The 27493-nt window shown below is 34.5% G+C and overlaps 3 protein-coding genes across 3 annotated transcripts; all 3 read left to right on the top strand.

Moving 5' to 3' along the window:
- The first annotated feature begins 202 nt into the window (after positions 1-202).
- LOC132548999 (uncharacterized) lies at positions 203-2996 on the top strand. Its single transcript, XM_060212911.1, has 4 exons — positions 203-353; positions 606-763; positions 1327-1435; positions 1709-2996. Exons 1-4 carry the CDS (start codon positions 203-205, stop codon positions 2029-2031), a joined length of 741 nt encoding a protein of 246 aa, XP_060068894.1. The 3' UTR covers positions 2032-2996.
- A 10336-nt stretch (positions 2997-13332) lies between these two features.
- Positions 13333-16686, top strand: LOC132549266 (uncharacterized). The gene is made up of 4 exons (XM_060213187.1): positions 13333-13540; positions 13988-14876; positions 15249-15351; positions 15703-16686. The coding sequence occupies exons 2-4, from the start codon at positions 14004-14006 to the stop codon at positions 16107-16109; spliced, it is 1383 nt and encodes a 460-aa protein (XP_060069170.1). The 5' UTR covers positions 13333-13540; positions 13988-14003; the 3' UTR covers positions 16110-16686.
- An 8098-nt stretch (positions 16687-24784) lies between these two features.
- Positions 24785-26321, top strand: LOC132549341 (uncharacterized). The gene is made up of 3 exons (XM_060213274.1): positions 24785-25118; positions 25509-25589; positions 25794-26321. Exons 1-3 carry the CDS (start codon positions 24794-24796, stop codon positions 26228-26230), a joined length of 843 nt encoding a protein of 280 aa, XP_060069257.1. The 5' UTR covers positions 24785-24793; the 3' UTR covers positions 26231-26321.
- The last annotated feature ends 1172 nt before the right edge of the window (positions 26322-27493 follow it).

Here is a 27493-nt window from a genome sequence, read left to right as displayed (position 1 = left end):
TGTAATTACGCAGTATTTTGTATATCTAGCTCCGACTTTTTGAAATATTTCTATAATGAATTAAGGCGATAGTCAACAGTGTACCTTCAGACAAACCTGGTCATGTTATCCTTGTAGTTCTTTAGGTGTTACCATAACAATTTACCTTTGTTTCCAGATTAACAAGGATATACGATCCTAAAAATGGATGGTATTCTACATGATGGACCAATGGTTTGACTACCGTGGGCAGATAGAGTCTGGCGGAAGGCCATCCAGGGTTCACAAGGATTCTGCCAGTTTTTATATAACACCAGTTGACGTGGACCCAATATATGAGGAAGTGTCCCAAACATCCCCGAAACGTCCTGTAAGTGTGCCCAACTCAAAGAACAGGTTGCTACCGCCAAACCCACATCCTACTGGATATATCACTCCAGTTCACAGCAGCCATATTAGAAAGTGCCACTGTGATACAACTTGTCTTCTACTACGTAACATTGTGATATCAACACTGCTCAATATTTGTTTACTCGTGATATTGGTAATCTTAATAAACTTATTTTTTTTCACGAACAATCGTCCTGAACCTACAGAGCCTTCTCCTGGAAACACTCTATTTATAGATCGGAAACAAACTGGCCTGTGTTTTATCTCTAATGCCTCACGCTGCTATGCTGGAATATTAATAAAACCAAGCGATGTTAGTCTAGGTCAGCCATTTGATGGTCGATCACTATGTTGCTACGATGTCTCTCAGTCCGTCGACAAATTAATAAACCTCGTAAGTATTAATATATATATATATATATGTGTGTGTGTGTGTGTGTGTGTGTGTGTGTGTGTGTGTGTGATTATTTCACCAACACTGGTTGGAATTTCTTCCGTCGCCTTCTAGTTTTAATATCTAGGCTAATCACTGACGAGTCCTACTAAGGACAAAACAGCTGTAAGATGCAGTTTCATTCATTGTTAGGTTATACTGTATTTTATCAAATTTGTGTTTTTGTACAAATTCAAACATGAAAAAAAACTATTGTCCAAATATATACATCCTTTATTGTCAGTTACGTTTATTTAGATATTACATTAAATGTTTAACTGAAAACATGTTATCTTAAAATGGTCTCCAAACAGACACTCGGGAATAAGATTTCTTTCTCTCGATAATAGTAATCCTGGAACTCTTGTCACTATCAGCGTAGAGTTTCGTATATTTTCATGCATATAGGTAATAACGACTCACTTAATTAGTACCGTTTTATGAATAGGGACAAATTATGAAATCAAGAGGGCATTATGGAATTTTGAAAATAATTTTCAATATCTTTTCCTTTTTTTGTTCAGTTGATGTTGGTGAAAATCCATAACGACGTGAAGGAAGTATGCCGTAATTGCAATGACAGATTTTTATTGACCACTGATATCTCAATGACATGCAAAATGGAAGTCTCAGGTGATGAAAAAAACACTATTCTTATATAGATAAATAAAGGCGACCTATATACCAATGTAATCATTATCAATACATTAACCATGCACTGGTATGTTTTAGGTCGTTACTTTACTTAAAACGTATTCACTCATTAGTCTATTGTTTCAGCACGATTTTATGTAATATCATTAATGGCAATGTGGTTCAATTTTTTCCAATGTTTTTTCTTGTCCTTATTTTCCTTTCACAATGGTTGATTCGCATATATGTACATGTAATTTATATTTTTTTCAGATGAAAAACTGCAACTTAAAGGCAAGAATTGCAATGTCGGTTTGAAAATGAAAAGGACTCGCATACACTTACTTTATTTTTATGTGTCCGTAAATTGCAGTGTTTGCGGAAATAATGTCATAACAGCCGGAATCAATTTTACTACGGACGGCAAAATTATTCGAAAAGACTTGCATTGTGATAAACTGTACGGTGAGGTAACTATTTCAGTGTTTTCATTTGTGAGTCTGACCAAAGACTCCAGGCTAGATGCTTTTATATCGGATACAAGATGTGTCGTAAATGACAGTGCAAGCAACAGATTTGGAATTCTTATCTTGTAAATGTTAATCAGATGTAATCACCTAAAATCGCCATGTTCTATTGTAACTTGACATAATTGTTCTGCTACTCACAGTTTACAATAAAAAACAACATTACAAATACAGACATCTCGACAGAACCCGATTTCAAACAAATTCAATCCAGCTAGGGCAAAAAAAAATCATCAAAAATGCAAAAGTTTCAACAAAGGCTTAAATACACTCAGTATGAAAAAAAAATATAGAAAATAAAAATTGAAAATAAAATACTAGGGCACAATGAAAAATGAAAAAACAATTCAAGCTAGGGCAATAAACAACATAGAAAATACATAAGTTTCAACAAAGGCTTAACTCAAATTCAATATAACTAAGGAAAAACAACATAGAAAATAAAAATTAGAAAAAAGAACAACTTAGATTTAAAAAAAAACATTGTTAAGGAGCATTTATCCTCTAATTGAGTTCTTAAGAGTAAACCTCTGCGGTCCAACATCGATAAGTTTGACCATATTCATTATCACTGAAGTTATGAAAGCTTACAGGTTACATGTCGGCTTTCCACGAAGTGAATGTTTTCTCTATATAGGCAGAAATTGAGATGCAAATTTCCCAGGCTTGGTGGCATGAAAACAGACGTTTCACTTCAGCTAATGGAGCCAAAACAGACATGCATCCTTGCCCAATTCATATGAATCTGGTCGCATTCAAGACGATATCGTTAAATCATTACCGTATGAGTTACTCCATGAGCTATATCACATCACAAATTAAAAGGTTTGGTTTTTGCATAGAAGCAGCTTTACAGCATATACGATATGCCAACCACGTATTATTTTTGTCAAAGTGTAAATGCAATGATACCCACAACCATATATATATGAGGTAATATATCATCATTTGCTATGATATCCATATTTCGAAAATAAAACATTATTGTTAAAAGAAAAGTTTTGCAATAACACTTCATAATAACTTTATTTTCGTATCACACATAATACACATTTTTTGTAACCCATATTTCATATCACACATTTTCATATTGTACATGTGTTTCATATTATACACATTTTCCTATTGTACATATGTTTCATATTATACACATTTTCCTATTAAAAACACATTTCGTATTATAAACATTTCTTATTAAACTCCTTTCGTGTTACATAGAATGTCTTTATTTAGTGTCTATTTTTAAGTTATCGCAGCAGCAAAATAACATGCAATGTATAAAAAAAACTATTTGATAGTGGTATTACATGTTATATCTTAAAATGGAAACGACGCCCCAATTGATCACATTTTACGGTCAAGAAGTTCGGCCATCCTTGTTTAATTCGAAATTAAAACCATTGAGGTATTCCCATTAGCATCCAGTTAGACCTGAAGAGTTGTAAAATATTTGTATGTAATAGATTCGTGCCAAAAATGTCGTTTTGTTTTGAGCTTTATGTGATTAAACATTGTACATATCATATCTTAACGTTCGCTTACTTTTGTGCAGATAGAAAAGTAACTGATTAAAAAAGCTTTATGACTAACATAATGGAACATATCTATGATCGTACATCAGTCTTTTTATACATGAATTATACATTGTTGTGATCATGTTTGACTTTTGGTACTTTCTTCCGGTTTCGAACAAATTCTGGGAATTAGAAATAGAAGTGTATTTTTTTCAATGCAAACGCATGCGACTCTGTCAGGTGTATATTGAAAATGGGAACGAGCACGTACAGACGTGTATATAACAGAAGTATGACAAATGGACTTTCTTAGAAGTTGTGACAGAAATAGAAACGTTGTTCCTACTTTCTACTACCTGATTACAGTAATGTTTTGTTTGATTTTTTAAACATTAATAAAAGTATGAGTCATTTTAGAACAATTTTTTTTAGTTTTTACACTATGAGATATAATCTAGAAGTTTAAGCCGAGACACCCGTCAGTTGATGACCGAGAAATGGATACTTTATCGTTTCATTATGCCTACCTTATACGTATGCATGTGCAGGTATAATGTGATCGCTTGATAAAGATTTGGTGAAACCGAGTCACTTTTTACGTGACTTCATCAGGTATATTACGAGTGTTTTATATAAGAACATAATTCAATTTTGTGCTGCAGGTATGAAGGTCAAACTCAAAATTTAAACAGAAAATATGTGAACCAATGTTTAATGTTGAGGCAGTGTTCATTTTAGACATTTAAACATTAATTAGTTGAAGATCTGTACAATCAGCAACATTTGACATTGTGTTGACTTATGTAATGTGAAAGATACTCCCTGATCAATCAAGTCTTCATTTTCATTTTCTATATATTTCATGAAAATTCGATATTATTTTTTTTGGCACAGAACTTTTATAATCTTTGTTCTGTTACCTATCTTCGTCTTCCGGAAGGACGTCCATTCGTGTATAAAGATTCTCAAGGTGTATTCTACAATTCCCTTAGAGTGATTATATGAAACCACAGGGTCAATTGATTATTTGGGACACCACATAAATCATTTAGATTTAATTCATAGCGAAAATAAGAATTGCTGTTATAGAGGTGATTCTTCGGAATCTTACAACAAGCACATGCATCTAATCAATATAAATGAACGCAAGCGAGATTCCGACATCGATAAATATTTTTTCAGCTAACAATGTATAAATGCAAATTAAAACTAGTTTTAATGTTATTTGTACAGGCTGATTGTGATTATATACAAGGATTAAATTATTAGCGGAAGGAGGTAATTTGGGGGTGGAGCAAGGTGGTCCAACTGTCGCCCGTGCGCACTAATTCGTTGGCTATTTTTAGACCGCTATAAATATAAATGACATATTCTATTCAGAAGCTGACAGCAGAATATGGCGGAACAAGGTTCATATGAGCCCCATCTAAGACTTGTTAATTAAATTTAAATGATAAACTTTGAACCAAATAACAAATGTCGTTTACCAAAATAAACGGCCAGATTCAATTCACATCTTGTGTTCTAGTTGTTATTTCTATGACTGTCTTACTAGCTTGCCATGGTGGAGGTCCGGTATAATTATTGGTATCTACATACCCACTAACAGTACGCATTAATAAAATATTTGCGAAAAATGTTATTTAAACTTGAATTGATTACTCTATTTGGTCCGGATGAGATAAGCCTCACTATGAGCAGCTATTCGAGAGGTTATCTGTTTATTTCTCATATGTAGCTACCTTTCTTCCTAGAAACTTGTAATTTTTGATAGTTTTCTTTCATTTATCTATGTCATTACATTTGTTTTTAAAATTTCCGCGAATACCTTCCGTGACTACTTATAAACTAATCCAGCAAATGCGACATCCGTAATAGTATCCGATCACAAATTTTCACGGCTCTCTGGGTTGTTGTGATGTCCCATTCTTACTGTCATTGTATCCCACACAAGATGAAATATTTCGTAAGATTTTAAACACGATGTTTTCAAATGGAAAGTTCCCATATTTTGTTTCACTATGATGACGTATATATTCTATCTATGCATACTCTACACAGAGAAAGCAAACTGGGTATTATGAAATGAAAATTGGCACGACAAGGTAACAAGCTCATCATAACATACAGAGAGTGTGTACTTGTGACAAAATAGATAAATTGAGGTCATTTTGTCGTTAAAGGGATCTAATTGATTGACAGAAGGAAACATTTCTAGAACTCTGTTATAACTAGTGAGAAGGAAAGACGTCAATGACTATTCAATAACTGGAGGTTGTTATCAGGTGCAAAATAATTATGAATTGTAGTTGGGTTAGGATCTGTGTTTGGTGCCAGAGTGTTGACCCGGTCAGTCTGCTAAAGGGAAACAGGATCAGCGTAGCTATCTAAATGCCAAATTGATTTACAGGCATTTTAAAACTAAAAAGATCTGGCCTTCCCCAGAGTTTTACTTTCCTTAGAAGATGGTTTATTAGGTGCTGATCTGACCACAGGTGACCCTAAGTATACAAGACAAGCAATATACGATAAACATTGCAGTATGGAAGTTCTTACAAGGCTCTGAAACAATATCATTTGACCATTAATGTACGAGGCATTGTTTTTTAAAAGCAATGTGTATTTGCACAAGTATGTCTCTTAGATGAATTCGATGAAAAATGTACGGCTTTTGCAATATTCATGAAAGTGTAACCAAACTCTCAGATTAGCTTTTTCTTCTAATATTAATGTTTGTTCTTGGTCAGAGCCTGCAACTTGTTAGCTGTTGCTGCCCTTCATTAAATATTCATTACACATATAGATGAATAAATAAAGAAATTACATATCATAGCGTAGGCTTGTCGAAATGGTCATATTTTCTTTTGTTGACACAAAATGTATCAATTATTTTTCAACGACATACATCTTTGATATTGCATAGCAGCAAAGATGGGTACAGCTATCGTCTATGAGTATATCCAGGGTTAACCTCATGAAGACCTGGTTAAGCGCTATGGAAAATCGGGTGATATTGATTTAATCAGAATTTTTAAAAATGAGAGCGGTTTTATAGCAAAAGCAGGACAAAGCCTTACAAGTTAAGCTTTTACATATTAATTTGCCTGAAAACCGTTATATCTGATCTGGACATCAGATTTTAAGAACAGATATCATGGATTTATACATGGGCGAGATACATGTCCATTGCCCCGTTTTTAGCTAAACTAATCAAAACAAACCAAACAAAATTGGGATTGAGACACACGGATTTGTATTTTAAGCGAACAGGTTGCTGTTTCAATTAAGGATGATCTGGGCGAATGCATTTAATTAAACCAAATATAGAAAATAAGGATAGAAAATATAACAAAACGATGTTTCGATTTTGAATATTGTTGATGAAAACAGCAAAAATTTGGTAGCAGAAGGATAGCTGTATATGAAAAATCTCCAAATAGATACTTTCCGGACAGCCTTCATACATGTATCCTTATATATATATATATATATATAATCTCCACTCCCCAAAGACACTTTCCGGACAGCCTTCATACATGTATCCTTATACATATAAATGTGATAATCTCCCCTCCCCAAAGACACTTTCCGAACAGCCTTCATACATGTATCCTTATACATATATATGTGATAATCTCCCCTCCCCAAAGACACTTTCCGAACGGCCAACATATATGCATCCCTCTGAATTTATGGTAAATCTCCTCCTAGATGATCATTATATACATATCCACATATATGTATATATGAAATATCTCACCCTGGAAACTTTTCAGTTGATCATCATATACGCATCCCCTATATATAGTGATTACACAACGAGTGATTGTTGGATACGGCGTTTTTTCACTCGAGTTAGTTATTTTTTGATAGTTACAAAAGACACGAGCTTTAGCGAATAACTAACGAGAGTGAAATTAACGCCGTATCCAACAACAACTCGTTGTGTAATCTGTTTCTACCAACACATGCATACGTGTGTAAACAATTTGCTGACATGTGCAAATGTGGCGTAGAGATATCAATCGGATTGAAAAGGCTCCAAATAATATTCAAAAACATATATTATGATAAATAATTTATTTCTTTATGATTTTCACAATTTTAAAGTTTACACATAATAACACAATGACGATTAGTTGTCTGATAAACTTGAACTGTCTATATAATCGTAGAAAATCGCGGACTATATTAGGCGCGCTTTTATACACACACATAAAGTGGTGTCATCTGGTTCCCGTCAATCTCGTCATCAGATATAGCATCAGCCCTGTTTTTACGATTCCCTTTGCCCTCATGTTTCAGTTTTTTTGTTTAGACCGGATAGCATCCATAGCTTTAGAAAACTCGGGGCTTATTGAAATTTGTTTCCCGTAATCTTTCAAATTCAGTTATCGATCTAAACTACAGGCTATACTTCTGATAGAGGCAGGTTCATATTCCTGGCCATCTAGATCCCGCACAATCATGAAAAATATACACAGCAATTTGTTTAAATGCGCAGGGGGTATAATTTCAATTGGCCGCACTTCCTTAAGGACGTTTTTAAGGTATTCATTGACTTTCTTGACGTCAGCGTCAGTTTTTTTCTTTGTGTTCTTGTTTACCTCCGATGCTATAAATCCATCTATATCAAAATCGTCAAGGGAATCATCAGACAAACCGGTCTGAGTATCGATATTTGGGGAAATAGTAACGGTTTCAGACAAAGTATGGAACAAAATCATGTCGCGGCCCGGACAAGCCGGTATCACGTCGAAACGATACCTGGCTTCTGTAACAGTCTTTCCGGAATTAAGCTCTATTTGGAAACGATCAAACCCAACATTATTATCTGCTTTTGAAATGGCCCGGATTATACCCTTTCCCCATCACATAGCCTTACTTTGTCACCTACATTCACCTCAAGCCTATCCAGTTCAGCCATGTTGAAGGCACTATGATGTCTTAATCATGTGAAGGATATACCACTAGTGGAATATATGATGCCTTAATGGTGAAGGCAAGAAATATGAATATCTTAATAGTGAAGTAGTCATGATGGTAAGGCATATGATGTCTTAATAGTGAAGGCATATGATGCCTTAATGGTGAAGGCGTATGATGTCTTAATAGTGAAGACATATGATGTCTTAATGGTGAAGGCATATGATGTCTTAATGGTGAAGGCATATGATGCCTTAATAGTGAAGGCATATGATGTCTTAATGGTGAAGGCGTATGATGCCTTAATAGTGAAGGCGTATGATGTCTTAATAGTGAAGACATATGATGTCTTAATAGTGAAGGCATATGATGCATTAATGGTGAAGGCATATGATGTCTTAATAGTGAAGACATATGATGTCTTAATGGTGAAGGCATATGATGCATTAATGGTGAAGGCATATGATGTCTTAATAGTGAAGGCATATGATGCCTTAATGGTGAAGGCGTATGATGTCTTAATAGTGAAGACATATGATGTCTTAATGGTGAAGGCATATGATGTCTTAATGGTGAAGGCATATGATGTCTTAATAGTGAAGGCATATGATGTCTTAATAGTGAAGGCATATGATGCCTTAATAGTGAAGGCGTATGATGTCTTAATAGTGAAGGCATATGATGCCTTAATGGTGAAGGCGTATGATGCCTTAATAGTGAAGACATATGATGTCTTAATAGTGAAGGCATATGATGCATTAATGGTGAAGGCATATGATGTCTTAATAGTGAAGGCATATGATGTCTTAATAGTGAAGGCATATGATGCCTTAATAGTGAAGGCGTATGATGTCTTAATAGTGAAGGCATATGATGCCTTAATGGTGAAGGCTTATGATGCCTTAATAGTGAAGGGATATGATGTCTTAATAGTGAAGGCATATGATGTCTTAATAGTGAAGGCATATGATGTCTTAATAGTGAAGGCATATGATGTCTTAATAGTGAAGGCATATGATGCCTTAATGGTGAAGACATATGATGTCTTAATAGTGAAGACATATGATGTCTTAATAGTGAAGACATATGATGTCTTAATGGTGAAGGCATATGATGCATTAATGGTGAAGGCATATGATGTCTTAATAGTGAAGGCATATGATGTCTTAATAGTGAAGGCATATGATGTCTTAATAGTGAAGGCATATAATGGTGAAGGCATATGATGCCTTAGTGAAGGCATATGATATGATGTCTTAATAGTGAAGACATATGATGCCTTAATAGTGAAGGGATATGATGTCTTAATAGTGAAGGCATATGATGCCTTAATGGTGAAGGCGTATGATGCCTTAATAGTGAAGACATATGATGTCTTAATAGTGAAGGCATATGATGCCTTAATGGTGAAGGCATATGATGTCTTAATAGTGAAGGCATATGATGTCTTAATGGTGAAGGCATATGATGCCTTAATAGTGAAGGCATATGATGTCTTAATGGTGAAGACATATGATGCCTTAATAGTGAAGGCGTATGATGTCTTAATAGTGAAGACATATGATGTCTTAATGTGAAGGCATATGATGCATTAATGGTGAAGGCATATGATGTCTTAATAGTGAAGACATATGATGCCTTAATAGTGAAGGCGTATGATGTCTTAATAGTGAAGACATATGATGTCTTAATGGTGAAGGTATATGATGTCTTAATAGTGAAGGCATATGATGTCTTAATAGTGAAGGCATATGATGCCTTAATGGTGAAGGCATATGATGCCTTAATAGTGAAGGCATATGATGTCTTAATAGTGAAGGCATATGATGCCTTAATAGTGAAGGCGTATGATGTCTTAATAGTGAAGACATATGATGTCTTAATAGTGAAGGCATATGATGTCTTAATAGTGAAGACATATGATGTCTTAATGGTGAAGGTATATGATGTCTTAATAGTGAAGGCATATGATGTCTTAATAGTGAAGGCATATGATGCCTTAATGGTGAAGACATATGATGTCTTAATAGTGAAGACATATGATGTCTTAATGGTGAAGGCATATGATGTCTTAATGGTGAAGGCATATGATGTCTTAATGGTGAAGGCATATGATGCCTTAATAGTGAAGGCGTATGATGTCTTAATGGTGAAGGCATATGATGCATTAATGGTGAAGGCATATGATGTCTTAATAGTGAAGACATATGATGCCTTAATAGTGAAGGCGTATGATGTCTTAATAGTGAAGGCATATGATGCCTTAATGGTGAAGGCGTATGATGCCTTAATAGTGAAGGCATATGATGCCTTAATGGTGAAGGCTTATGATGCCTTAATAGTGAAGGGATATGATGTCTTAATAGTGAAGGCATATGATGCCTTAATGGTGAAGGCGTATGATGTGAAGGCATATGATGTCTTAATAGTGATGGCATATGATGTCTTAATGGTGAAGGCATATGATGCATTAATGGTGAAGGCGTATGATGTCTTAATGGTGAAGGCATATGATGCCTTAATAGTGAAGGCGTATGATGTCTTAATAGTGAAGACATATGATGCATTAATGGTGAAGGCGTATGATGTCTTAATGGTGAAGGCATATGATGCATTAATGGTGAAGGCGTATGATGTCTTAATGGTGAAGGCATATGATGCATTAATGGTGAAGGCATATGATGTCTTAATAGTGAAGGCATATGATGTCTTAATAGTGAAGGCATATGATGTCTTAATAGTGAAGGCATGTGATGCATTAATGGTGAAGGCATATGATGTCTTAATAGTCAAGGCATATGATGTCTTAATAGTGAAGGCATATGATGCCTTAATAGTGAAGGCGTATGATGTCTTAATGGTGAAGACATATGATGCATTAATGGTGAAGGCATATGATGTCTTAATAGTGAAGACATATGATGCCTTAATAGTGAAGGCATATGATGCCTTAATGGTGAAGGCGTATGATGCCTTAATAGTGAAGACATATGATGTCTTAATAGTGAAGGCATATGATGTCTTAATAGTGAAGGCATATGATGCCTTAATAGTGAAGGCATATGATGCATTAATGGTGAAGGCATATGATGCATTAATGGTGAAGGCATATGATGTCTTAATAGTGAAGGCATATGATGCCTTAATGGTGAAGGCGTATGATGCCTTAATAGTGAAGACATATGATGTCTTAATAGTGAAGGCATATGATGCCTTAATAGTGAAGGCGTATGATGTCTTAATGGTGAAGGCATATGATGCCTTAATAGTGAAGGCATATGATGTCTTAATAGTGAAGGCATATGATGCCTTAATGGTGAAGGCGTATGATGCCTTAATAGTGAAGACATATGATGTCTTAATAGTGAAGGCATATGATGCCTTAATAGTGAAGGCGTATGATGTCTTAATGGTGAAGGCATATGATGCATTAATGGTGAAGGCGTATGATGTCTTAATAGTGAAGACATATGATGTCTTAATGGTGAAGGTATATGATGTCTTAATAGTGAAGGCATATGATGTCTTAATAGTGAAGGCATATGATGCCTTAATAGTGAAGGCATATGATGCCTTAATGGTGAAGGGGTATGATGCCTTAATGGTAAAGGCATATGATGCCTTAATAGTGAAGGCATATGATGCCTTAATAGTGAAGGCATATGATGCCTTAATGGTGAAGGCGTATGATGCCTTAATAGTTAAGGAAAATGATATGATGTCTTAATAGTGAAGGCATATGATGCCTTAATAGTGAAGGCGTATGATGCCTTAATAGTGAAGGCATATGATGCCTTAATAGTAAAGGCATATGATGCCTTAATAGTGAGGACATATGATGTCTTAATAGTGAAGGCATATGATGCCTTAATAGTGAAGGCATATGATGCATTAATGGTGAAGGCATATGATGTCTTAATAGTGAAGACATATGATGCCTTAATAGTGAAGGCGTAAGATGTCTTAATAGTGAAGACATATGATGTCTTAATGGTGAAGGCGTATGATGTCTTAATAGTGAAGACATATGATGCCTTAATGGTGAAGGCGTATGATGCCTTAATAGTGAAGGCATATGATGTCTTAATGGTGAAGGCGTATGATGCCTTATCAAGTAGCTAGTGCACCAACTCTTAGTAACGATAACATTCTAAGCTGTCAGTTTATCATTCACTTGTCCCTATAGTCAATGCTTAAAAACTGTTTTGTTTGATATTTATTGCATGACAAATGGGCAAGCATGTGTATGAATATTCATTAACACTCAATTCAGTTATCAAATCTCGTATATTTTTTAGCGGAAAAAGAAAGATAGAATCAAAATATTTTCATTTTAATTTCCATGATATTATTTAAGAAAATATGAGTAAAATGCATAATGATGGTTATAAGCAATAGCGGTTCATTATGTTCGTATTATCATATATTTTTCAAAACTGTTAACATGCTTCATAAATCACAGTAGAAAGCACCTGTTATTGGTTTTTTACTTAACGTACCTCGGTTTTCTTTTGTACTGATATTTAATCTTTTACACTGCTTTACACTTATAAATAGCAAGCTTGAAGTTCACTAAGGTCGCTATACAAACATACAGTCCTCCATATAAGGAAACCCTAATTTACATATGTATAGATATATTATTTAAACTGGACTGTTATGAAGTACGCCATATAACATAGATATTGCAAAATGTTTGCAAAATCATCGTTAACAATTTTATTTCTATGTCTTATATTTGAATGTGAATCGACAAAGAATAAAAATGATTCAATTAAATTGTGGTATCCCTGTCGTAAAATATTTGTTTAGTAAACGACCTTGAGACAACTCATACTACACCGTGTGTTATTTGTATACACACGTAGGAAAGAGATCTGGGTCACCGAGGCGATGGACTGTTGTCAACTATGAAACATCTTCAACTATAACTTATGAATTTATGAACTCTTGAAGATGATGTATGCTTATATGAGTTGGTAATTTCCATGGGGTATTTTAAAATCGTCATTGTACAATCTCACCTCGCTACTATTAAAGAAGGGAATATCTAAGGTTAAGGATTTCCATAATTTTGTTTGTGACGTCAGTATCCTGGCCGGTGCACTCATCAGTCAATCTGGAACATACATATGCTGGTGAGTACTTAATAATGGATTATATTCATCGATACACTTTTTTCTGATTTAATCAGAATGAAAAAGTATACCATCTAACGACTTGAAATTATAAGTATCTGAAAGACAAATTGTTTTACAATGATTACAGAAACCGAAAGTAGATTAAGATTAAGGTGTCATGTTATTGTAAATGTTGCGGCCAATGATGTTCTAGTTTCTTGATATATTTTTCAGTTCAACACAACAACATTTTTCATAAAAGAGGTCAAAATTGAAATAATACATTATTAGATATCCATGTGCTTACCACACCGGAACTTATATTACCGTGCATTTTTATTTCCAAGAATTGCAATTCTAGATTATCTTAGGTTAATCAGGTTGAACCATCATTTGTCTTTCGTTCCATACAAAACTGGAACTACATATGGTATATTGTTCTAACACGATTCCGTGTTATTTCAGTGATTGTAGTACAGAAATGTCACGTCCAGGTCCTTCCTACGCTAATGTTGCTCCACAGCCTCGGGACAGAGAAAGAAATTTGCCTAGCAATGAACCTTGCAAGTGTACAATTTGTCATGATGGAGAATCATGTAGTAGTGATTATCTCAGGGCAATATCAGATGAAAAACCGCCAAGGCCATGTCCGAGATTTACAAACAAATTTTCCCCTGAAAAATCATTCAGTGATTCAGCGGTTCCATGCAAAACACCAAAGCATGATACTAAGACAATGAGGATTCTTGATATTCCGTTACCTTTACCAACGAAACAAAGTAAAAACAATTCTAGTGATTCATCCGCACGTTTGGTGAAGACAGCTCATAATATTCCAACTCATCGCAAACCATCTGACGTCCTACCTGTTCCTAATGACAGGGTGTCTACTCAGCCCCTAATACCCGATCATCGGATCAATCATACGTGTTCGATAGGAAAAGATAAAAATCAAGATGAATTATCAGGATTCGAAATAACGCTACCTCGGAGGAAAAGTGATTTAAGAAAAAAGAAGAAACAAGAGCCAATGAAAGTGCATTTGTGGATGAAAATTGGAACTATAGTTTTATCTTTGTTATTCATTGGATTGTTATATTTAGTAACAAATAGAGTGCGAGAGGTTTTCTTTGTATTACATCAACATGAAAGACAAATACAACATATTTGGAATTTTTCCGAACCAGAAGAATCCAAACTTGATACGACAGTTTGTTTTCCCTGTGATCTGACTCAAGAGTTTAGGAGTGAAACATTGAAACAAAAAGAATTCGAGATGTACGGTTTTAAAACAGCTGAGAAACATCACTGTTGTATGGATCAGCTAGGACACACAAAGTGGATGATTAATATGGTAAGTCTTTGTTCTGATATCTTTAAGTAACAATTGTTTATCACGTACTATTGATGCTATAGAAACTGTTATAATAAGAAGATTTTGTGTACTTGTAATCACCTGACTAAGGGAAATAACTCAATATTAGCTAATGTTTATAGTACAAGCTCTGCATGGCTTTAGGTATGTGTACAGAATATTGAAGAAGATACGATGTACTTAATATTGATTATCGCTTATTGTATAGCGTTATATGTGCCTTGCATTGCTAAATTAATGAATACTCATGCATTTTTCATTCATATTGTTTACATTGATGCATTTCAATAATGCAAAATGGTTCAATACTTGTAAAAGAATGCAGTGGAACTTTCGTAATCTTATTTCTAGATGAGCGCAAATGAGATCTTGGAACATACTTCGAAACAGAACAAGCATGTGTGTTCAGTTAAGTCAACACAAGTAAATATCCAAAGCCAGTGTTCAGTGAATGGTACGTATTTGAAAACCTGTCAACAGTAATGACCAGGCTTTTGGTTTTATTCGTCATATGTAAATCTGTCACGGCCTAGCTTTATAGGCCAGAAGCATCACTGACAAGTCTTAGTAATGTCGTATCTAAGACTCCATTTAGTTCATGAATTGGCTCTTCAATACCCAACCTAATTTTTTATTGAAAGGTGTAAATCACTTTTACAATATTGTATATGATTGAAGCAGGTTTGGTTGTGTATATGTAGTGTGAATATGTTAAGGTGTTATTCTATACTAAGAATGTAGCCTGGAGTTTGATAATGAGAATTTCTATTCAGAATTCATACATCTTTCTATTTCTTCTCATTAGGTACGGCAATTCTACAAATGAACAATACACATTTCAAGAAAAGTTGTAAAGGAGCTGGGATAGAGGTTGCAAAAAACTTTTTACAGGCCAATGAGACGGGACTATATATTGTATATATGACAATGACAGTTACTTTAAACCCTGAAATGAGCACATGTAAAAGCAACAGAAACACCGGAAACAAGGAAATAAAAGCACATCTTCATTGTGCAAAATCTAGAAGACCGAAATGTATCGAAATGGAAACCGTCAGTACAACCAGAATAACTGCAGATTCATATCACGTCTTCAATTTTTTCACGTTGAAACACCTTCAAGCAGGAGAGAAGTTTTTTCCTCAACTGTCCCACCCGTCGTTACTTTACTCGATGAAATACGGAAATTATATCGGAGTTGTACAAGTGTGACGAATGGTCAAATGGACTTACCATGACTGAAAAATATAGGAACACTTTGTGACATTGACGTGGAAAATTACTTATCGAATGATATAAACATAGGAAATAGGTATCATTTCATCCGATATCGTTTAGTAATTTACCTTCTGATGACATTGAGTTAGTAGCCTGCCTAAATAATGTTATTATGGACTATCTGTTCCTTGTTGGTAAGAGAGTAAGATAGGGACGGCCGGAGTACAGAATATGTTGAAAGAAAAGTGCGTATACCTTATATTGCTTGACAAAATTAAGATAGAAATTTCGAAGTGTTACATTCATAAGTGGGCAATAAAACACAGCAAATGTAATAACAGAACAAAATTCGATTTTAAACTATCGTCACGATTTTAAGATTTTAAGCAATAGAAGGTATCTTTATTTTGTGATATATCCATTTTGTGCCAATAACTATATTGCATAGTCGTCAGCTCATTTCTTACAGTTAATGAAATTGTATATAAATTTATATATATATATATATATATGTATAGTAGCATATTATTTTTGTTAAACATATGAAAGCTCGCTTGACCTGATAACTGTATGAACGAAATAAAACATGCTTGATATCATTATTAAATATACCATAATGTTAAATTCCCTTGGTATAAATATATGGATATGAAAATGTAGATAAATACATTAATTGCCAATTAAAAAAGTTTGAAATTTTGAATTTCAAAAATTTCGGTTAGATATAGATCCTGTATTCATTTGAATACTGTTTGGTTATGAAATTCCATATAGTATGAATAACTACTTATCATATATAATACACGACTCAAATGACTTGTTAAAGTGTTAAAAAACTATGCCATGCACAGTGAATTGACCATACAAATGGCAACTGTATTTACACCAAGATGCATCTATATGAAGCTCAATTGCTTCATCGCCTTTCCTTAAATATTGATTAATGCAAATGTAGTAATGTCTTGTCTTTTAACCTTCCATGCTACAATGACAAGTTAGTAATTGATATATGCATATACATGTTATTTCTAGGTATAAAGCAGTCAATAGAAACCGACAATGATTATATTTCATTTTACCTAGCTATGTAGTTGCTATGTAAACGCGTTGACTAGATGAGAGCACGTGCGATGGCAAAGTTTTTAAATGTGCTCACGATCATTGTGTTTTCATGAACAAAATCAAAGATTGAATTCTAGCAGGAATCGCATTGTATGAATAAGATACTTGGCTGTTTTGGTAAAAAGAATAATTGAATGTTAAAAAAGTCCTTGACTAAATGATGGTGGTTTATATGTCGCTTTTTCATTATTTTTCTGAAAATAATAACAAGAGGAAAGTTCGTTTTGTCATGAAATTAACTAGGCCTGTTAAGCAGTCAGATACATATTTCTTAACAATTAACCAGAAATCCCACAACTCAAGCCTGGAGATCACGGCCCTCTGTGATAGTGAAATCTGTGAAGCATCGTAAATCCCACAACTCAAGCCTGGAGATCACGGCCCTCTGTGATAGTGAAATCTGTGAAGCATCGTTTTCCACCAAATACATTAGATGTTCTTGACTTGGTTAAACCTCTTTCTAGTTTTTAACAGCATTAACAGTAATGAAACAAAATGTTTCCTTTAATTTTACTTTTGGATAAGTCGATGATGTCCGATTTGAACGCCAATAAATTATTGGTCGTTATCATCAGATACGCTGATCAGAATTTGAAAAGACACTATAGACTCTTTCACATCATCCGTTCACCTCAACCTTTTTCTACAACGAAACTAACACCAATGACTTTTCATAGAGCTACGCATTACAGTGTAATGATTCTTAATGTTTTATGTTTTAGACAGCATATACACTGCTGTCTTATAATGTTTTGATATTGCAGTTTATTCCATAGCTTAAAAGGTTTTCATGCAAGATATTGACCACTGACAAATAAAGTAATAATAATAAAAATGAAAATATTTCCTTTTATGGTATAAAATTATGAAATTTATTTGATTATGGGGATACTGCGCCTCCTCGTCTAGATTTAAACTTTTCTTTCGCCCACTGTGGAGTTTTATCAATCGCCTCCGAGGCGTCAAATTTAAGGTCCTTAGCATCATCCTTAGCGTCCTAGAAAGACGAAACAGCCGTATAATTTATCATTGGTTGGCTTTACAACCTCCTGCGACCTCTGTGTAAATCCTTTCGTGGTGTGCCCTTGATACATGGAATTAGAATTTTATATTATGTGAAAAGGGCCGTACTTTTTGTTTTATTTTACAGTTGTTTCGTTTCAGCAGATTGTTTAAATGCATCAAAGCATGAAACACATAATTTGAACCACCCCCCCCCAACTCCCCAAATAAAAAAAACACAAACAAAAGAATGGGGCATCATTTCCAGATGTGATAATCGTGCCACAGAGTCAGACGGCTTGGACAAAGTATTTATTTTCCCGGGCTACGTTAGGTGGCCGCTTGCACCTGATAATACATTCCTGTTTTGTGTGCACAAAGAATGACATAATCATTTATATATAGCCATATCTCTCTACTGATAGGGAGCTAGTCGAGGTACTAGGCTTGCGTCGGCCACGGTAATGAGTTCGGAGAAATCTCATGCACTCACTTTCGGTCTCGCTGGATGTGAAGGCGGTATAAGGGATTACATACTAACACCTTGAGAGTTTGGGGTCCTACTTAGCACTTAATGACTCGTCCTGATAGCACAAAACCACATGTATCGCTGCATTGCAAAGACTTCTCACAGAATAATGATGAATTAATACATTAATCAACATGGACAGTTTTCAAACAAGCTGCATGCTAAACGGGATGATTTAAATTTCTCCGTTGTAGATTTTCCATTACTGGATAACTATACACCTGAATACGTGACCTTTTGTGTAAACATAGTTAATATCACGATTTTGTGTTAGATGTCGGCAACCGAAAAATATGCTCAAAACACATGGAAAAATAGTCAACTTCTTTGTGCGATTTATAGGTGGACAAGCTTGATGCTCGTTAGTATACCTGGTGGTTCTGTTTTGCTTACCTTTCTCAATTGGGAACCTGACATTTTTGTACTTGAATTGACAAGTTTACAAGGGAATGGGGTTTGGAGGTTTCAAGATGAAGCAAATGTTGCTTACCCTTCCGCAACACCTGTTTTATTATCATTGTTAAGTTTGCAGATGTCTCCGTGTCAATCGTAGACGGCCTTTACACAGTGAGTCATATTTAAGTTAGTATTTGCTGTTTACTTCATACTTGGACACATCTTAAAGAGATGAATATGAATTATGAGCATAATTCATTTATAAAGTTTTTCTATCAATCATCATACCTTTAACATAAAATAATGTTGTTAAGGACACTTAACCTTTACTTCGTCATTATTTTCTTAAGAAAATTCGTAGAACAATTAGGTAACAGCTTATGCTTAATGAATGTTAAGAGATATGATATTCGCACCAACATATTAGATCATATGAACCTTCACAAAGATATGGCTACAAGTTCGCAAGCAAATAAATTGCTGATTTTATTCTAAATTGAAAAAGGGATATCAATTGCCAAATACAAATACCATTTTTGAGAAGACATCGTTTTAATAACTGATAATATTCCGTTTGCTTACTAAGTATACAAAGGATTTTCAAATTAAAGTTTGTCTTTAAGATGTGACTTTTCTGTCAGCCCGTATATGATATACATACTTTTTTTAATGATAGAATGATCATATGCTTATATCATATTTATTGTTTCATGATTGAAATAAAAGTTTTAGAATAAAATAATTAAAAAAAAGAAAAAATACATAAATAAAAACGATTAAACCATAACATCAACACTATTATCCATCACTCGGATCAATGTAAGTTTTATTTTTCGTCCTACAGTCTTGACTGTATTGTATTTCTAAAGTGAATATTTACATTAAGTCTGTGGTTAGCCACATTAACCACATACCCGTTGTCCCTGCCACGTGTATATTTAAACACACTTACCACATAAAGTGCACCTGCCACGTGTATGCTAACACCTGGCTACTGATCTATTTAGCAACAATAACAAAGAGCGGCAAAGGTTAAGGTATGTTGAAACCCGCTCACAATGCTCGTCATTTGGACAATTATTCTCGACATATAATGATAGAAACTGTTAAAATACCTTCATCTCAAATCAGTTTTTTTACAATTCAGTTGATATCATTTCCCTTTGCGTTCTGCTATACGATCAGTATTATCAGTGTACTATAGGACTACCCGGATTATGTTTGTGTACGTGAGTCATTTCAAGAAAGGTCAAGGCTCTATGCTAAATACAAAACACTGTGTTGTGGGCTGAACATTTCATATTTACATGTAGTTTCACATCTGGATATAGGTAGGAGATCATTACAACCTTGTAGGTTCCGATCGAATAGGTTAGATTTCAGTCTTAGTTTAAAACAATTTCATCTTAAGTACAGGTCTTGATATAAACGATTCCGTGCAATAGAGATATATAAGTAAAAATAAAAAAGAAACAGAAGAAATAGAAAATGTAAGAAATTCATATTTGTTTGGAAATCGGTTTAGTGTGTTGACCAAGTTTACATGTCGGGTGCCATCGTGGAAACAGAAGACGTTTACCCTTCTGGAACACCTGGTCTTATTCTCCTGGTGTACTTTTTTCAGGAATCTACTTTTGAGATTTTCTTTTGTTTATATTTTGTCCTAGTTTTATTTAACTTGAGTTTGGATTATGATATGTTGACATTATTGTTTTTGTTTTTTTTTGTTTTGTTTTTTTTCGGATGAAATGTGGTTAGCCGCTATAAATATTTTTTGTCGCCACTAAGCACCAGTCATTTTCATATATGCTTTTGTAATGCATGGGTGTGTATTGTACAGAAGATTCTCCTTTAAGATTGCAACAAATATATTACGTCATCTCACCGACAAGGTAAGAGGACTTAAAAAGACTCTGAATACTCTATACAAGGGGTCCAACCTAAACCGTAGGTCACGTGTGTTTGATACGTAATATATTTGTCAAATAAGTAGGAAAACCGACCTCGATACCAGTTTTGACTGTCAAAACACTGAGGTTTTTTCACGTTTATTTTTACAGGACTGGGTTATATTGTGAATTCGTTGCACGAATATAAAGATAAATTCCTCTAGATCCGAAACGCAATATTGATGTGATAAGGAACGTTCTCTGTAAGCAGACAAAACACTTATTTTACTCACCGCTGTGTCGTGAAGCGGATGGTCGCCGCCATTTTGGTTGTGACCGGGGATAGTTAGGCCGTGACCTACGGTTTGGGTTGGACCCCTTGCTATAAGAAACCCGAAGTGAGTGTTTGTGTATTATATTATTTCATTGCATAATATTTTAGCAATTATAAGAAGCTCTCAAATTGAAATTACTCCATTTTTATTAAATGACATTAACGACTATGCTATCAATACCCCTTCTGCTCGTCAGGAATATATATATGTATATGTACCGGGTTGTCAACACACACTTCAAACACAACTTCTGCCTTTATTACTCATTCATTTTTGGCTCTATCTTACTCTGAATCATGAAAAGGCGCTATCCACTTATGTGTCTTTTGTACAATCTTTCAGACAGCAGGTTGCAGACACTGCTGGTGGACTTAAAGCACCCGGGGTTTACCCTAACCTGCATGCCACGTTTTACTTCATCAAAGTTGCCGTGTCCTTAATATACACATGTACTTGAAGCTGTTCTAAAATTTTACCGTTTACTGCCTAGTTAATCACAAACTTTTTAACCTTCAGAGAAAAGCAACAAATATTAACAAAGATAATGGCTTCTCTCGAAAATTTCTTGAGTTACCAGTCGCAATCAATGGGCAAAGATACAAGGAATATTTGTACCTGTCCACACTGCTGTGATAAAGACTTAAGTGAAAATTCATTGGAATATCTCGGTTTTACCCCCACAAGACTACCTATTCGATGTCGACAGTTAACGGATGCATTTTCGCCGGAGAATAATTTTATTGAAAAGCCGATAGACGAAGCCGAGTCGGTATTAGACATGGGACAACTTGTCAAGTTTGGGCTAAGACCACCTCTTCCTGAACCATTGACATTAAACAACAATAGCGCAGTAATATTTTCGTCTTCTTCAGCATTACATGCAAAATATACACATTCCCAGTCATCGTCAGTTGATGAAGATGTTTCATATAGAAAATCGTGTAAGACATTTTCACTTCGATGTTGGTGCTATCAGCAGTGTGAGGAATTATCTCAACACGATTACAGCACGAAATGGAAAGATGGGTGTATACAAATAGGAACAGTTGCTCTCATTATTGTCTTGTTCGTGTTGGCGTGTGTTCTCGTAAAATGTCTATCGGACATAATGTGAGACTGTAGTAGAACTACAAGTTTAAAAGAAAATTACCCATAACTGTTTGATTTTCCTATTCTTTCGGCAACCATAGAATTGTTCTTCATAACGATGAATATTAAAAACTGTATTTGTGAAGATCTAAAACAGACACCGAACGCATTCGACATAAATATTAAAGATGTTTACAGTGTTAACCACATCTTAGCTATTGAATATTCCACTGCCGGATTTAGTTGTTTTGTCACTTTCATACATGAATGATTATCCTTTTTTATACATGGTAAAACTTATCTAATATTGTCTATAGTAAAGCTTATTTTTTCGCTTTTGTTTTTGTTTTGTCTATTTCATCAGTGAACACAGATGCGAGCTGTAACGAACTCACTAATACTGAAAGAATGAATTATACATATGACTGAGACTGGGTAATGTTTTATTTTCTTAGGTTTATGTTTTTATGTTCAAATATAGTTAGATAGTTTACGTTGCTTTTGACTCATTGTAAATGTAACAACTGTAACAAAATAGGGTTTAGACATGTTGTTACAAAATATAATTTTGATATAAGTGTATCTCAGATACATAAGTCAGTGATCTTTGACTGATTGGTTGTAGGATTAATTTTGTCAATATGTAACATCTGGTAGACTGGGTGTAATTATGACTGCACAAAGATATTTCGTAACTGTATTTACAGTGGACAGCACTGACATCTACTTCTCCCAGTTAACAAGTATTAGGCAGTTTAATGGCAGTCTAATAAACTGAAGTCCACCCTGGTAAGAAACTCAACCAATGGGGCATTAGATCGTGGCACTTTTATGACGAGCCCTATGGACAGAGCCTTACAGCCAGACAGAGATAGAGAGCGTACATGCCCTATGGACAGACGGGGAGATAACTCACTAACCATATGGACAGACAGGTCACGCCATGATGAAAAGTATGAGGAGTTGGTACTTTAGTGTATACCTTAGAAGTACTGTTTTTATACAGGGACAGTTCTGATACAAGACACAAAGCGAAGTACTGGTATGAGTACATGAACTCTGTATGTTGATGAGATGTTGTTCTTGTACATGTAACATTATTATTATTCAACATGTAATAGACATGGTTATTACCAACAAGTACGTGTGTTTACGCCTACTGTGTTAACCAGCTCGCGAATTCAGACAAAAGACAAAATTATTTCATGGTTGCTTGTCGTGTCATATGGGTACATATATCTGTAGGAAAGCAATTTCTAGATATACTTCGTAATTATTTCAAAATTTTACATTGCTTGTTTTTAATTCCGATTTAATGACGAGCGTTTTAATTGACTTATCATACAGTAATCATTCACGTAATTTGAACACGCCCTCTGTTCTATATCCCTACAGATTGCAAAGTAACAGTGTGAAAATTAATCACAATAGGAGGAACATTAGAATGTCAGTACCAATATTTATATATATACAGAGGTTGAAAGGTCACTGCGGCGTATGAATTTAGACCAGTCGTCCGACAGAGCATCCAAGAAGATAAACAAAAGTTGTTAAAGCAGCAGGATTTGAAATACATTGCGACATGTAGACTACCTTCTAAGCAAAACCATACAAACATGTTGCCATGGTTTACAAAGTTGATTAACGGAAATTTTGAGAGATTATAAAAAAGTTTTCATTTTGTACTTTTGACAGTCGGCTTACAAAAGATTTAAGTATTTAAAACAAACAAAACAGAAAAATTGAATGATTAGCATGACTCACAGTCTATATATATATTGAAAAACACGTTTCTTTCTTGCAGAACATATTCTGCAATGTGATATTAAAATTAAACTTCTCTATGTTTTTAGGAAAATTCGCGGGTTTTTTTTCTAGTTATATTAAAATACAATCTACAAGGAAGAGCACTTCTTACAATTGTTTGTAGTATATACAATGAAATGACCACAAATTCTCTAGAAAAAGTGACTGAATTAAAATACTGCTTATCTCCCTTTATATGTACTTAAAATTTTATGTGTATTTATAGCTTAATGGGGTACTTATAACTTTACGCGCTACAGTAATTCTTCCATATCCTAAATGTATATGTCCAGTCAAATTATGTATGCCACCAAGAAAATCTAAAAAAGCCCTTTTTCTTCCAGTTGCTTTCGGTTAGCTAATCATGTGTAAGTAGTAATTCCCAACGCTTTATTTATACCCTTACCAGGAAACAGTTATGTTTCTCGATATAAACGTTTGGGTCCCTGTGAGATAAGCAGACGGCGAAGTTTTGTTAAATAATTATCTTCCTTGTTGATAAAATATAGAATGAGTACCACAAATGTGTGCTACGACCGACTGAAATGTCTGTTTTGGACGAGTTTTGTGATCAACTTTATATTAGTAGCTGCCTTACTGATCCTCTTTATCATTCATCAACAACTACAAAACGGTAGTGTCACTGAGAATGTAACCTCAACATTAACAACAGGTGCCCTGCGGGACAGCACTGGTGAACTCTGTCTCCCCTGTGACTATCAAGGACAAACCCTTGACAACACTTTGTATGAAACTATATTGAAGACAGAAAATAACGATACTGTTTGCTGTCTGGCACGCGACGAAGACCTCCAAAATCTTATTCTTGAGGTGAGCATTCCTCTCTTGAATATCTGAAAAGCGAAGTTTTGTATTTTACATTTGTATACATATATCAGTTACATATAGCCAGTTATTGTCTGATGAATAATACACTTCTGTATTTTAGATCGTGCACACAAACAGGTACGACTGGCATCCAAGCAGAAGGACTTGTAAGTAATATCATTGTGATAATGAGATACAAGTTTTGATGTTTAAGTCAATAATCACTGCTCATTTGGGACAAATAGGTGACAAAGATAAGTATTAATTGATATTGAACATTGAAAGTAAAATATTAGAAGATCAAACATTCTTTTTATGTATTATCTGTATTACAGTGTTAAGACTTCAACAAAATAAAATATCAATTATTATAATATAATGTTTTTTATGTTTTTAGCCAATAAAGGAAACCTAAGGTGGTGGACAGAAAGAAATTACGCTGCACACCTGTACCGCAATGACCTCTACTTCGGTGAAGGTGATCAGTAGTATTATATTAATTTTTTTTTTTTTGCTTGTATGTTTATTTGTTTGGTAATTTTGTTTTTGGTTGTTGATTTTTTTCTGTTTTTGTTTATTCATTTGTTTTTGTAATAAAATAGAGCCATATTTCACAATTTAAATTTAAATAGGAAGAAAACAAAGTAAAAGCAACATGTAATGATCTTTTCTATATCACAAGGCGTATCATGGACACAAGAAGGCAAGAAAACGTCATTGTTACGAAATCTAACCTTAACTGATGAAGGAAGGCAGCTTGCTGTTCCCACAATGCCAGGCGCAGGAACTTACTTTGTTTATGCGCTGTACACGTTTGACTTTAGCAAGGCATCGCCCAACAGACCTGATCCCATTGGAGTCCATAGTATCTTCAAACACCGATCGGGGTTCATCAATGGTAAAAGGCAGCGGTTGTGGACAGCAAAGACTGGGGGCGCAAACACAGCGAAGAGGCAGACGAGTTTCTTGTGTGGTATTGTTAACATGAACATGCGTGATACATTAGAATCCGAGGCGTTTTCGTATATAGCAGGGGAAAAACAACTGACGTTAAATTACATTGACAGATCGCCATATTCCAACTATTTTGGAATGTTCAAACTCATCGAGTTTGCCTGACTAATTGTGTGTCATGAAAACAAATGTTTAGCAGAACTATTATTATTTTTTTGTGAAATGTATATTAACATAAATGTATGTTTTTTTGTATCTACTTACTCAACAATCAAGAAAAAAATAAAAAAAATAAATTCACATTTACTTATTAAGTTATCATTCATCATCAATCGTTTATGAGGTAGTGTAGTTTTAAACATCAACTCAGTTATAAACAATTCGTACGTGATCGTATGCTGTCATATCGTGTAATACACGTTTCTAATGATAGAATTCATTAAATAAGATAATAGTAATAATATCCTGGACGCAGGTTTATTAAGCCTATACATCCAGATCAGAGTTAAAAAGATTTATCATCCCGAATATGGATCAGTGTGTTATTGTATAGTTCATGATTATAAACACATTCAGTTTGCCTCCAATGATTCTCCAATCGGGATTCGAAAGTTTGGATTGTTGGTGACGTTACATCGGCATTAGGAAGTGAATTCCAGTTGTTTACCACTGTTTACCACTGTTTACCACCCGTTCACTGAAAGAATACTTCCTCAGATTTAGTCTGCTCCTTCTTTTTAAAAGTGGAAAACTGTGCCCTCTTGTTATCTTGTTATTGCTTTGTATCAGGAAATCCCCCGCGATAGCCCTATCATATTCTCCATGTGTTAAATTGTATACCTGAATCATATCTCCTCTCAATATTCTGTGCTTCAATGTCGCATATTTTCCAACTCATCTATGTCTTTTTGCAGATAGGGATTCCACACACAGGCCCCATATTCAAGGTGCAGTCGTACAAGCGCTTTATATAAAAGACAGAATTACTTTTTGTCTAAGTACGTGTATGTTCTTCGGATGACTCCCAATATTCTATTGGCTTTAACCTGTAACTGTTCTAAATGTAACCTGTAACTGTTCTATATGTTACCTGTAATTGTTCTGTATGTTACCTGTAATTGTTCTGTATGTTACCTGTAACTGTCCTGTATGTTACCTGAAACTGTTCTATATGTTATCTGTACCAGTACTTTATGTTACCTATAACTGTTCTATATGTTACCTGTAACTGTCCTATATGTTACCTGTAACTGCTTCATATGTTACCTGTATTTGTTCTATATGTTACCTGTAACCTATTTACATGTTACCTGTATTTGTTCTATATGTTACTTGTAACTGTTCTATATGTTACATTCTATATGTTACTAATATCATTCTAAATGCTTCCTGTCACTGTTCTGTATGTTACCTGTAACTGTTGTACTA

The sequence above is a fragment of the Ylistrum balloti genome, unplaced genomic scaffold, assembly GCF_031769215.1.
Source record: "Ylistrum balloti isolate Yb309-2 unplaced genomic scaffold, AGI_CSIRO_Ybal_v1 Utg369618, whole genome shotgun sequence".
Lineage (NCBI taxonomy): Eukaryota > Metazoa > Mollusca > Bivalvia > Pectinida > Pectinidae > Ylistrum > Ylistrum balloti.
Note: the sequence above shows the minus strand (reverse complement) of the source record. Positions and strands in the feature narration are given on the sequence as shown.